The sequence below is a fragment of the Cydia strobilella genome, chromosome 17 (genome assembly GCF_947568885.1).
Source record: "Cydia strobilella chromosome 17, ilCydStro3.1, whole genome shotgun sequence".
In the NCBI taxonomy this organism is placed as follows: Eukaryota; Metazoa; Arthropoda; class Insecta; order Lepidoptera; family Tortricidae; genus Cydia; species Cydia strobilella.
Window position 1 is genome coordinate 7,617,525 of NC_086057.1, and position 14,519 is coordinate 7,632,043.

At 42.6% G+C, this 14,519-nt stretch overlaps 1 protein-coding gene across 1 annotated transcript; it reads left to right on the plus strand.

Moving 5' to 3' along the window:
- Window positions 1–1,930: 1,930 nt before the first annotated feature.
- Window positions 1,931–12,805, plus strand: LOC134749082 (uncharacterized protein DDB_G0283357-like). The gene is made up of 3 exons (XM_063683987.1): window positions 1,931–1,969; window positions 2,857–9,769; window positions 12,688–12,805. The coding sequence occupies exons 1-3, from the start codon at window positions 1,963–1,965 to the stop codon at window positions 12,803–12,805; spliced, it is 7,038 nt and encodes a 2,345-aa protein (XP_063540057.1). The 5' UTR covers window positions 1,931–1,962.
- Window positions 12,806–14,519: the final 1,714 nt, after the last annotated feature.

A 14,519-nucleotide genomic window follows, 5' to 3' on the forward strand; every position in this document is an offset into this window, starting at 1 on the left:
ATAAAAATACAAAAATCACTATATGTATGCCTTTCACATTTGAGGAGTTCCCTCGATTCCTCATGGATCCCATCATCAGAACTCGAGCTTGACAAAAATGTTTCCTGAGAACCTAACTTGCTTAACAAACATAACTAAGAGGACGAATCGCCAAACGTGAACTATGCGTCATTGAAGAGTTCCGTTCTGATCATCATCAGCAGTTCCACTTCATCAAATGTCACTTTTTTAAATGTAAGTGCTTGATTTGTTGATGAAAATACTAAAATCACTATATGTATGCCTTTAACATTTGAGGAGTTCCCTCGATTCCTCATGGATCCCATCATCAGAACTGCTTTTTGACAAAAACAGGACCAATCTGTATGTATATACTTACAATCAAAAAAAGAATTTTCAAAATCGGTCCAGAAATGAAGGAGTTATGGAGTAACAAACATTTAAAAAAAAACCGAATTGAGAACCTCCTCCTTTGAAATCTTGAAGTCGGTTAAAAATAGGCTAATTTCCCAATAAAGGTGAGCATTCTTACTTCAACCTGACTCGTGTTATTATTATACTAGGTACTCCACGCCCTGACGCTGCCCGTTCTACAACACTCACAATTCTACCTATATTTCACCTTCACCGACTAGTTATCACCAAGGTGGTAACTACTGCGAATTTTTATCCCACCTTTTACCACTGTGGTAACTACTGGGAATAGGTGGGATTTTTTCCCCCAGTAGTTACCACCAAAATTTTGTTAGAGTTCAATAGAAATAAAAGCAGTATAAATACTGGGTGTTTTTTATAGTCACGTGCAATAATTTACGGGGTGAATATGTAGGTCATACTGAGCAACTTTTAATATGGAACATGTATGGAATCAATACCGAAATTGGAAAAAAAAATTGACTCCCATACAAATTATATCAACATCAGAACCGCCAAACTGTAAAACGCACAGTCAATTTTTTTAAAGAAATTTTGCTTTAATAAACTATTATAAATTAATTAGTGTTTCATTTGAGTAAACTGCCTTGAAAATTATCAAGACTCATAAAACATAAACTGTTTAATTAATAAAATCACTTGAATAATAATCTAAATGGCAGATTAAATTTATCCTTACATAAATAAATCCTTTTTTAGGGTTCCGTACCCAAAGGGTAAAAACGGGACCCTATTACTAAGACTCCGCTGTCCGTCTGTCTGTCTGTCTGTCACCAGGCTGTATCTCATGAACCATGATAGCTAGATAGTTGACATTTTCTCAGATGATGTATTTCTGTTGCCGCTATAACAACAAATACTAAAAAGTACGGAACCCTCTGTGCGCGAGTCCGACTCGCACTTGGCCGATTTTCTATTGTAGTTTTTGCCCTTGTACCGGTTAAATGGTTTTAATATTTTTGATCACTTGTAAGGCAGTTTACTAAAACACTAATCGACTTATAATTATTTATTAATGCACTCTATACTTATACTATACTATTTATACTGTTTTTATTAGTATTGAACTCTAACAAAATTTTGGTGTTAACTACTGGGAAAAAAAACCCACCTTTTACCAGTGGTAACCACTGGGTAAAAATTTCCCACCTTTTACCAGTGGTAACTACTGGGAAAAAAACCGAGTTGGTGATAACTACTGGGAATTATTTTTCCCAGTAGTTACCAGTGGTAAAAGGTGGGAAAAAAATCCCAGTAGTTACCACTTGTAACAAATTGGTGGTAACTAGTGGGAATAACCCATATATATTGCAGCAAATCATCACGAGGCCAATTATCGATCGAACGACGACTACCACTTAATCGATCCGATATTGATCATCATCAGTTTTTCTAGTAATCTTCCATTGATAATCTCTCCGCGACAAAAAAAAAAGTATAAATTGCTGATACGCATATCGGAATCGCTGCATAATATTTTGAACATCTAAAAGGACTGAAACAGCTATTCATTTATAAAACAAAATTATGAAAGGTACGTTTTGTGTGTTATTTATAGTATAGTCACGTCACCCGTAGCAATGTTGTCAGGACAGTGTGCTCAAAAATCATAGATCGCCTAGATCGGTAGTTCGGTAGTAAGACACTCAATTGGATACGCTTCAACTTGTAAAAAATTCAAGCTTTCATGAACTAGGGTAAGCGTACCAGTGAATGAACCCTTAAGGAATTTTTAGACTAATAAATATTTTATGTAATTTGTCATTATTTATGTGGGTTCTTAGAGCTTTAAAAGCTCAAACAAATATTCTAGTTTGTTTTCATCAATACTGTTTTTGAGTAATACCCGGTATTTTACATTATATGAATTTAAATGTAGAAAAATGGGAATTCACCAGTGAATGAAGAGTCATCTTCTAGTAAATGAACAGGTTGGCGCCAGGGAATGAACTACCCTTATAATTAGATCTATGAATTTGTTTGGAATTTTAAGCATTAATACGAATGCTTGAGTAGGTAATTTTATTGTTTCAAAATTCTAAAACAATTAAAAAAAAGACATGACAGATGCATAGTTCATTTACTGGCCCCAAAAGTCAAAACAGGTGGTTCTAGTGAATGAAGACCCTTGTTCACTGAAAGCGTTGTTGTATTGCACTCGTAGGTCGCTGTACGCCCGCTGCGTATATAGCTACCCCACAGGCTGCACGTGTAGAAAGACTGGCGACTGGCAGTAAGCTTTGAAAAGCGTTACTTTAACTGTGTGTGTGCAACATGCAAACCTGCGGGTAAGCATATTGCACCGCACGGCCAGCGACCTACGTTACTGTATTTGTATAGAAAACCAGTACCGGGAACACTCCCTATTTTAAGTGTGTTGGCTTAGAGCTTTCATTTAATTAGCAACCTTGTTTATTCCAGGCACAGTCCTAGCACTCTTTTGCGCTATAGCACTCATTAGTGCTGAACTAAACGAGAAAGGGTGCCCCATAAACCCTTATGTGGACATCCTTAAACCGCATCCCAACTGTAACAAGTACTACCAATGCGTCCAAGGTGAACTCTATGAGCGGCCTTGTGCCTCAGACCTTTTGTTCAATGAAGAAACACAGGAGTGTGACTGGGCAATCAACGTTAACTGCGGCAACAGGCCAATAGCCCCAGAGGGCAGCGGAGAAGCTGGAAACGACAGCAATGCTAGTGGAGGCAGTAGCGAGTCTGGAGATAATAGCAACAGCGATGGAGAACGCAGTAACGAAGACAGTGAAACTAGCGAGAGCAACTCAAGTAGCAACGAGAGTGGAAATGATAGCGGTAGTAATAGCGGTGGTGGAAACGGAAACCCATGTGAAGCTCCCAAAATCTGTGCTGCTGAAGGTTCAGACGGTGTACTAGTAGCCCACGAAAACTGCAATCAGTTCTACGAATGTTCGGGAGGATTACCTGTTGCGTTTTACTGCCCATTAAATCTATTGTACAACTATGAAAAAGAGCAATGCGACTGGCCAGAGAACGTGAACTGCGAAGGCAGAAACCAAGGTGGTAACGGTGACAATGGCAATAGCAAGAGTGTAGAAGATAGTAGTAGCGAAGAAGCAGACAAAGAAGACGGAAACAATGACAATAATAATAACAACGGTGGTGGAAATGGAAACCCTAGCGAAGCTCGCGAAATCTGCGCTGCCGAAGGGTCAGACGGTGTACTAGTAGCCCACGAAAACTGCAATCAGTTCTACAAATGTTCGGAAGGATTACCTGTTGCATTGGACTGCCCATTAAACCTTTTGTACAACTATGAAAAAGAGCAATGCGACTGGCCAGAGAACGTGAAATGCGAAGGCAGAAACCAAGGTGGTAACGGTGACAATGGCAATGGCAAGAGTGTAGAAGATAGTAGTAGCGAAGAAGCAGACAAAGAAGACGGAAACAATGACAATAATAATAACAACGGTGGTGGAAATGGAAACCCTAGCGAAGCTCGCGATATCTGCGCTGCCGAAGGTTCAGACGGTGTACTAGTAGCCCACGAAAACTGCAATCAGTTCTACGAATGTTCGCAAGGATCACCTGTTGCGTTTTACTGCCCATTAAACCTTCTGTACAACTATGAAAAAGAGCAATGCGACTGGCCAGAGAACGTGAAATGTGAAGGCAGAAACGAAGGTGGTAACGGTGACAATGGCAATGGCAAGAGTGTAGAAGATAGTAGTAGCGAAGAAGCAGACAAAGAAGACGGAAACAATGACAATAATAATAACAACAGTGGTGGAAATGGAAACCCTAGCGAAGCTCGCGATATCTGCGCTGCCGAAGGTTCAGACGGTGTACTAGTAGCCCACGAAAACTGCAATCAGTTCTACGAATGTTCGCAAGGATCACCTGTTGCGTTTTACTGCCCATTAAACCTTCTGTACAACTATGAAAAAGAGCAATGCGACTGGCCAGAGAACGTGAAATGTGAAGGCAGAAACGAAGGTGGTAACGGTGATAATGGCAATGGCAAGAGTGTAGAAGATAGTAGTAGCGAAGAAGCAGACAAAGAAGACGGAAACAATGACAGTAATAATAACAACGGTGGTGGAAATGGAAACCCTAGCGAAGCTCGCGAAATCTGCGCTGCCGTAGGGTCAGACGGTGTACTAATAGCACACGAAAACTGTAATCAGTTCTACAAATGTTCGGAAGGATTACCTGTTGCATTGGACTGCCCATTAAACCTTTTGTACAACTATGAAAAAGAGCAATGCGACTGGCCAGAGAACGTGAACTGCGAAGGCAGAAACCAAGGTGGTAACGGTGACAATGGCAATGGCAAGAGTGTAGAAGATAGTAGTAGCGAAGAAGCAGACAAAGAAGATGGAAACAATGACAATAATAATAACAACGGTGGTGGAAATGGAAACCCTAGCGAAGCTCGCGAAATCTGCGCTGCCGAAGGTTCAGACGGTGTACTAGTAGCCCACGAAAACTGCAATCAGTTCTACGAATGTTCGCAAGGATCAACTGTTGCGTTTTACTGCCCACTAAACCTTCTGTACAACTATGAAAAAGAGCAATGCGACTGGCCAGAGAACGTGAAATGTGAAGGCAGAAACGAAGGTGGTAACGGTGATAATGGCAATGGCAAGAGTGTAGAAGATAGTAGTAGCGAAGAAGCAGACAAAGAAGACGGAAACAATGACAGTAATAATAACAACGGTGGTGGAAATGGAAACCCTAGCGAAGCTCGCGAAATCTGCGCTGCCGAAGGGTCAGACGGTGTACTAGTAGCTCACGAAAACTGTAATCAGTTCTACAAATGTTCAGAAGGATCACCAGTTGCCTTGGATTGCCCATTAAACCTTTTGTACAACTATGAAAAAGAGCAATGCGACTGGCCAGAGAACGTGAAATGCGAAGGCAGAAACCAAGGTGGTAACGGTGACAATGGCAATGGCAAGAGTGTAGAAGATAGTAGTAGCGAAGAAGCAGACAAAGAAGACGGAAACAATGACAATAATAATAACAACGGTGGTGGAAATGGAAACCCTAGCGAAGCTCGCGATATCTGCGCTGCCGAAGGTTCAGACGGTGTACTAGTAGCCCACGAAAACTGCAATCAGTTCTACGAATGTTCGCAAGGATCACCTGTTGCGTTTTACTGCCCATTAAACCTTCTGTACAACTATGAAAAAGAGCAATGCGACTGGCCAGAGAACGTGAAATGTGAAGGCAGAAACGAAGGTGGTAACGGTGATAATGGCAATGGCAAGAGTGTAGAAGATAGTAGTAGCGAAGAAGCAGACAAAGAAGACGGAAACAATGACAGTAATAATAACAACGGTGGTGGAAATGGAAACCCTAGCGAAGCTCGCGAAATCTGCGCTGCCGAAGGGTCAGACGGTGTACTAGTAGCTCACGAAAACTGTAATCAGTTCTACAAATGTTCAGAAGGATCACCAGTTGCCTTGGATTGCCCATTAAACCTTTTGTACAACTATGAAAAAGAGCAATGCGACTGGCCAGAGAACGTGAAATGCGAAGGCAGAAACCAAGGTGGTAACGGTGACAATGGCAATGGCAAGAGTGTAGAAGATAGTAGTAGCGAAGAAGCAGACAAAGAAGGCGGAAACAATGACAGTAATAATAACAACGGTGGTGGAAATGGAAACCCTAGCGAAGCTCGCGAAATATGCGCTGCCGAAGGTTCAGACGGTGTGCTAGTAGCCCACGAAAACTGCAATCAGTTCTACGAATGTTGGGAAGGATCACCTGTTGCGTTTTACTGTCCATCAAACCTTTTGTACAACTATGAAAAAGAGCAATGCGACTGGCCAGAGAACGTGAACTGCGAAGGCAGAAACCAAGGTGGTAACGGTGACAATGGCAATGGCAAGAGTGTAGAAGATAGTAGTAGCGAAGAAGCAGACAAAGAAGACGGAAACAATGACAATAATAATAACAACGGTGGTGGAAATGGAAACCCTAGCGAAGCTCGCGAAATCTGCGCTGCCGAAGGTTCAGACGGTGTACTAGTAGCCCACGAAAACTGCAATCAGTTCTACGAATGTTCGCAAGGATCACCTGTTGCGTTTTACTGCCCATTAAACCTTCTGTACAACTATGAAAAAGAGCAATGCGACTGGCCAGAGAACGTGAAATGTGAAGGCAGAAACGAAGGTGGTAACGGTGATAATGGCAATGGCAAGAGTGTAGAAGATAGTAGTAGCGAAGAAGCAGACAAAGAAGACGGAAACAATGACAGTAATAATAACAACGGTGGTGGAAATGGAAACCCTAGCGAAGCTCGCGAAATCTGCGCTGCCGAAGGGTCAGACGGTGTACTAGTAGCTCACGAAAACTGTAATCAGTTCTACAAATGTTCAGAAGGATCACCAGTTGCCTTGGATTGCCCATTAAACCTTTTGTACAACTATGAAAAAGAGCAATGCGACTGGCCAGGGAACGTGAAATGCGAAGGCAGAAACCAAGGTGGTAACGGTGACAATGGCAATGGCAAGAGTGTAGAAGATAGTAGTAGCGAAGAAGCAGACAAAGAAGGCGGAAACAATGACAGTAATAATAACAACGGTGGTGGAAATGGAAACCCTAGCGAAGCTCGCGAAATATGCGCTGCCGAAGGTTCAGACGGTGTGCTAGTAGCCCACGAAAACTGCAATCAGTTCTACGAATGTTGGGAAGGATCACCTGTTGCGTTTTACTGTCCATCAAACCTTTTGTACAACTATGAAAAAGACCAATGCGACTGGCCAGAGAACGTGAACTGCGAAGGCAGAAACCAAGGTGGTAACGGCGACAATATCAATGGTAAGAGTGTAGAAGGTATTAGTAGCGAAGAAGCAGACAAAGAAGACGGAAACAATGACAATAACAATAACAATGGTGGTGGAAATGGAAACCCTAGCGAAGTTCGCGAAATCTGCGCTGCCGAAGGGTCACACGGTGCGCTAGTAGCCCACGAAAACTGCAATCAGTTCTACAAATGTTCGGAAGGATTACCTGTTGCGTTTTACTGCCCATTAAACCTTTTGTACAACTATGAAAAAGAGCAATGCGACTGGCCAGAGAACGTGAACTGCGAAGGCAGAAACCAAGGTGGTAACGGCGACAATAGCAATGGCATGAGTATAGAAGATAGTAGTAGCGAAGAAGCAGACAAAGAAGACGGAAACAATGACAATAACATTAACAACGGTGGTGGAAATGGAAACCCTAGCGAAGCCCGCGAAATCTGCGCTGCCGAAGGGTCAGATGGTGTACTAGTAGCCCACGAAAACTGCAATCAGTTCTACAAATGTTCGGAAGGATCACCTGTTGCATTGGACTGCCCGTTAAACCTTTTGTACAACTATGAAAAAGAGCAATGCGACTGGCCAGAGAACGTGAACTGCGAAGGCAGAAACCAAGGTGGTAACGGCGACAATAGCAATGGCATGAGTGTAGAAGATAGTAGTAGCGAAGAAGCAGACAAAGAAGACGGAAACAATGACAATAACAATAACAACGGTGGTGGAAATGGAAACCCTAGCGAAGCTCGTGAAATATGCGCTGCCGAAGGGTCAGATGGTGTACTAGTAGCCCATGAAAACTGCAATCAGTTCTACGAATGTTCGGGAGGATTACCTGTTGCGTTTTACTGCCCATTAAACCTTTTGTACAACTATGAAAAAGAGCAATGCGACTGGCCAGAGAACGTGAACTGCGAAGGCAGAAACCAAGGTGGTAACGGCGAAAACAGCAATGGCATGAGTATAGAAGATAGTAGTAGCGAAGAAGCAGACAAAGAAGACGGAAACAATGACAATAACATTAACAACGGTGGTGGAAATGGAAACCCTAGCGAAGCCCGCGAAATCTGCGCTGCCGAAGGGTCAGATGGTGTACTAGTAGCCCACGAAAACTGCAATCAGTTCTACAAATGTTCGGAAGGATCACCTGTTGCATTGGACTGCCCGTTAAACCTTTTGTACAACTATCAAAAAGAGCAATGCGACTGGCCAGAGAACGTGAACTGCGAAGGCAGAAACCAAGGTGGTAACGGCGACAATAGCAATGGCATGAGTGTAGAAGATAGTAGTAGCGAAGAAGCAGACAAAGAAGACGGAAACAATGACAATAACAATAACAACGGTGGTGGAAATGGAAACCATAGCGAAGCTCCTAAAATCTGTGCTGGCGACGGTTCAGATGGTGTACTAGTAGCCCACGAAAACTGCAATCAGTTCTACGAATGTTCGGGAGGATTACCTGTTGCGTTTTACTGCCCATTAAACCTATTGTACAACTATGAAAAAGAGCAATGCGACTGGCCAGAGAACGTGAACTGCGAAGGCAGAAACCAAGGTGGTAACGGTGACAATGGCAATGGCAAGAGTGTAGAAGATAGTAGTAGCGAAGAAGCAGACAAAGAAGACGGAAACAATGACAATAATAATAACAACGGCGGTGGAAATGGAAACCCTAGCGAAGCTCGCGAAATCTGCGCTGCCGAAGGGTCAGACGGTGTACTAGTAGCTCACGAAAACTGCAATCAGTTCTACAAATGTTCAGAAGGATCACCAGTTGCCTTGGATTGCCCATTAAACCTTTTGTACAACTATAAAAAAGAGCAATGCGACTGGCCAGAGAACGTGAACTGCGAGGGCAGAAACCAAGGTGTAGAAGATAGTAATAGCGAATATGCAGACAAAGAAGACAGAAACAATGACAATAATGGTAACAAAAACAATGGTGGTGGAAATAGAAACCTTAGCGAAACTCCCAAAATCTGTGCTGCTGAAGGTTCAGACGGTGTACTAGTAGCCCACGAAAACTGCAATCAGTTCTACAAATGCTCGGAAGGATCACCTGTTGCGTTAGACTGCCCATTAAACCTTTTGTACAACTATGAAAACGAGCAATGCGACTGGCCAGAGAACGTGAACTGCGAAGGCAGAAACCAAGGTGGTAACGGCGACAATGGTAATGACAAGAGTAGCGAAGAAGCAGACAAAGAAGACGGAAATAATGACAATAATGGTGACAATAACAACGGTGGTGGAAATGGAAACCCTAGCGAAGCTCCCAAAATCTGTGCTGCTGAAGGGTCAGACGGTGTACTAGTAGCCCACGAAAACTGCAATCAGTTCTACAAATGTTCGGAAGGATCACCTGTTGCGTTAGACTGCCCATTAAACCTTTTGTACAACTATGAAAACGAGCAATGCGACTGGCCAGAGAACGTGAACTGCGAAGGCAGAAACCAAGGTGGTAACGGCGACAATGGTAATAGTGTAGAAGATAGTAGTAGTCGCATTTTTACATCGCTCAACAAACATCTGCGTTTTGTTAGGATGTAAATAAAACCCTGTATCAAAAATAAATATTTAATGAGCCAAAAATATTTTATACAGGCTGGCTAAAAAATAAGTGCATTCCCGTTGCCAGCGAGGATTTGGGATTATACTGAGCAACTTTTACTACGGGACCAATCACGAAATCGCGTAAAAAAATTATCCTCCCATAGAAAATGGACCAGCAAATGAAAATATATGAAACAGCAAAATTTTTTTTTCGCGATTTCGGGGTTTGTCCCATAGTAAAAGTTGCTTAGTATAATCCCAAAACCTCCCTGGCAACTGTAATGCACAATGCACTTATTTTTTTTGCCACCGTGTAAATTCTAAATTTATCTGTTAAAAATATATAATTATATTTATACCATAATTTTCCGATTTTCCATGTATACCCTTAATTATTGAATGTTATTTCTACACCTATATCCTATACACCGCGTTTTTATTGAGTTCCTATAACTTCGGGGTATGGTTAAGTACGTTTAAGAAAACCAAATGGCATAGTTAATAAAAAAAAGTTGCATATAGCTTTGTTGTAACACGGGCATCACATTTAACGCAACCCATAAACGCAACCAAAAAGTTCAAGTGACATATAATGACATTTCGAACATCGATCGTCCGAAATAGGTCATACTTACGTTTAGTAGAAAATGTATAAACTCGTACTAAACACTAATCATGTAAACAGGGTTTATCAAATAAAATAAAATAATGATTATCTCCGAAATGGAGTTAATTATAATACCGGTGTCTTTGAGAAAGTTCCTAAATTTAAGTTAGGGAATGGAAAAAAACGGTGTATAGTTCCCATTAATAACACGAGTCACAGTCATAGGTGAAATATTCGGCGCGATTCAAGAAATGAATTAGAGATTCACTAGATATGAAATAGTAAAGATATGTGACATTTCACGGCAAAAGGTACCTTATGGCGGCTGGCGCTTGCGTCGCATAGCGTCGCAAATTATTGCGGCGCTATGTGACGTAAGCGCCATCCAATATTAATTGGAGCGGCGTTAATAATAGCGTAAGCTCCAACCGCCATAAGGTACCTTTACCCGTGGAATGTCACATATATTTACTATTTCATATCTAATGAATCTCTATTTCATTTCCCGTATCGCGCCGTCACAATCAATCTTCTAGCGTGGCATATGAACGTCATGTATACTGAACAAAACATTTTTATGGATGAACGTAGAGCTGTAAGTGAAAAGCTCAAGAAAACGAAAGCCCACGGCATTCGCGTTCGCAACGAGATCGCCCACGTAGGACATTTCTATAGGTATCAAAGGATTGATTCACCCCGCGCCGCATCGCTTCGCTTCGCGTTCGCGTGTTGTTCGTCAACGTAGTACGCTGCGTTAGTAGTCGTAGTCGGAGATCGGTCGCACTGGTCGCAGGGAATCCCTTATTATTGATGATCTCCGAAATCGAGTTAATTAGAATACCGGTGTCTTTGAGAAAGTTACTAAATTTAAGTTAAGGAATGCACCCTAGAAATTAACGGGAAAAAAACACGGTATATAGTTCCCATTAACCATACCACCATTAACGAGTCAGTCATACACAACATAACAATTTTACGAATGAACGTAGAGCTGTAAGTGAAAAGCTCAAAGAAAACGAAAGCCCACGGCATTCGCGTTCGCAATGAGATCGCCCACGTAGGACATTTCTATAGGTATCAAAGGATTGATTCACCCCCCGCCGCATCGCTTCGCTTCGCGTTCGTCTACGTACTACGCTGCGTTACTAAGTCGTAGTCGGAGGTCACACTGGTCGCAGGGAATCCCTAAGGGATATGATCAAATCACGCAGAATGTCAATACACTCTATTATATAACTTCCTTAGAAATATCCCGTGATTTGATCAAATGGGTTGGCCAAGTGATATGACAAAATAGGCCTTGTTTAGTATTTCACCTAGATGCTATGCTAACTCATTTGAAGTAGCGCGGCTACTGGCCGGTAACACAAAAAAGGTATTTAAAAAGCAATAACTATAATAAGTCAGTGTCATTACAATGTAGCATCTCCTACCTTGATCCTAACTCCCAGTCCTTACTCCCACGGGCTGATGCTCTGGATTCTCCAATCGGCTATAAATCCTTAACGCTTTTGCCTTGTCTTCCTGTCTGATTCTCGTCTTCCAAATTACTCCCTGAAACTTTTGATTTAAAATGTTTACTTTCTGGCTACCATTTCTAAATTCTCTCTAAACTCCTTCTACCCTAATACGGCCCTGACCCGTCCGGTTACTTACCTTGCTGTTTTTCTAATCACTTTATGTTTTTATTATAATTTCGAAGCTAATCGACCTAAAATTCACTATAAATTTTCCTTGACATATTTGTTTCTTTGTTTTGACATAATCCGTCAAACTATTAATTTACTCTAAATTATTTAGCATGAAGTTTAGGTCGTATAGTTTTCAAGTAGTTTGTTCTAAATTTTATCTAAAATTTGTTACTGGTGAACAAATATTTTCAAATATTTTCTAAAATCTTTTAAAATAATTTATAATTCTAGAAAATGTTATCGCTAGCTATATAAGCGGCCCAGCGGTCATCTGCAATTCAGTTTGCTTCTGGTTCACAACTAAGGAACGTCAGTTATAAGGGTCCGTGCGGGGCCAAGCCAGGCCCCGCACTATCAAGAAACTCTCGCTCGCGCTCCATAAAAGTACCTGTGTTCCTGGCAAAGTCTGGCGCTCTCTCTCTGCACACGCCCAAGGTCCGGTGGTGCTTTGCGGGTGCCCTAACGGTGCGCATGTCTGTGAAGTTGGCATATCAAAGTCTAGCAGATCACGTTTTTATTGGAGTTCTATTAGCATGCACCATAGTTCTAGAGTTCCTGATACTTTTTAGCAATAGTTCTGGCGTTTTTATACTTTGATATGCCAACTTCACAGACATACGGTGCGCCTCGTCTCTGCAAGCGCGCGCTGTGAGCGCGCCTCTACAGGCGCGCGCTATCGGCGCGCCTCGCCTCTGCAAGCGCACGCTGTCAGTGTGCCTCGCCTCTCCTAGGCGCGCGCTATCGGCGCGCCTCGCCTCACCAGGCGCGTGCTATCAGCGCGCCTCTCCACTTCTAAGAGCGTGCTATTGGCGCGCCTCGCCTCTGCAGGCGCGTGCTATCAGAGCGTCTCGCCTCTCCTAAGCGCGTGCTATCAGCGCGCCTTACCCAGCGCGCCTCACCGTGCGCGCGCTACCAGCGCGCCTCACCTTGCGCGTGCTATCTGCGCGCCTTACCATGCGCGTGCTACCAGCGCGCCTTACTGTGCGCGTGCTACCAGCGCGCCTCACCTTGCGCGTGCTATCTGCGCACCTTACCGTGCGCGTGCTACCAGCGCGCCTTACTGTGGGCGTGCTACCAGCGCGCCTCACCTTGCGCGTGCTATCTGCGCGCCTTACCGTGCGCGTGCTCCTGCCTTGCGCGTGCTACTAGCGCGACTACAATCGTATTTATTCTTTTTGTAATTATACCATTTGTTAGCGTGTCATATTGAGACAAAAGCCGATAAATAAAGAACCTACCCCTGTTATATCTATCCTTTCCTTTCTACCTCCTCACGCCCTGCTCCGTTACGCACTCCTCCAATATACGTGGAGGAGGGCGTAACGTGACAACAAACGCGAATAAAACCAGCACGAATACAAATAATATTTAATAAAAAAACCCTATTTAAAGTGTTCCAATAAAGAAAGAACCAGAAAGCATCCACCAGTGCCACCACCAGCAGAGGCCTCTGCCAGCAGCAGACCCGAAACCATACCGTACCGGTAAGCCAAGTTAGTTTCCTTTGGGTTAACATAGCACAATCACCCTTACAGTCCACTTGGCTTTATGCCACAGGCCTAATCAGTACCTATTTGCTTTGTCATTACATTACACTAGACCAGTTTGGTGATTGATCAAATCCCCAAAACCACGTCAGTGAGTTGAGGAAATGAGTTCGATTTACAACTTGTTTTAAGTTATTTTAAGTTTAGGGATATGATAAAATCGTAACTCGTATATGGAATTGAGTGTTTTATAGTGATTTTATCAATTCCCTGATCCGGTACAGTGAAAAGAACAAAGAAATGTAGGGGCACTTAGCACTGCTAGTGCTAGACAAAGTTATCCCTCAAGGATCATCACAGCGACTGATCGCGTTGTGCGCTGCTCTCATCCAGAAAGAACAGGAAATAATTGTGAAAGGCTTCTCAACAATGCCAGGCGTGACTCGCACCGCTACAAGTACATGCGGCCGCCCCCAATTCTGGGGTCTAGCCATAGTAATTGCCGCGCACCGCTACGGAACGGCCGCCTGTTCGCGCTTGCGCCACCTAGCGGTGATATCTGTCGTAATACACACACGACGACGACGACGTGTGTGTGTGTCGTATTCTTTTTGTAAATAAGTATTTAGATTGTAATAGTAAAAGTTGTTTAATGTATATTTAATATGTAATGTAATGTGTAATCGTAAACCGACGGACGTATAAAATGTAAAATTTTATGAATAAATAATTGAATTGAATTGAATTGAATAGAGGCGTTTTGTTAGAGAGTGAATTTTCTGTACCTAGTACTATTATTTAATCTGTGACAATGCATATAGAGATAATACGGGTGGATAGACTGATGAGATGAGGGGATTTTTTTTAAAGATTATTAACACCATTAAATGGTAAATAGAATCGTGAAAACAACGCACACAACAACAACATCTAGGATGTAAAACAAAATAAAAAGTAA

Coding starts and splice junctions, on each gene's coding strand:
- LOC134749082 (XM_063683987.1), top strand. Junction 9,770..12,687: donor CATCTGCGTTTTGTTAGGAT/GTAAATAAAACC, acceptor CCAACTTCACAG/ACATACGGTGCGCCTCGTCT.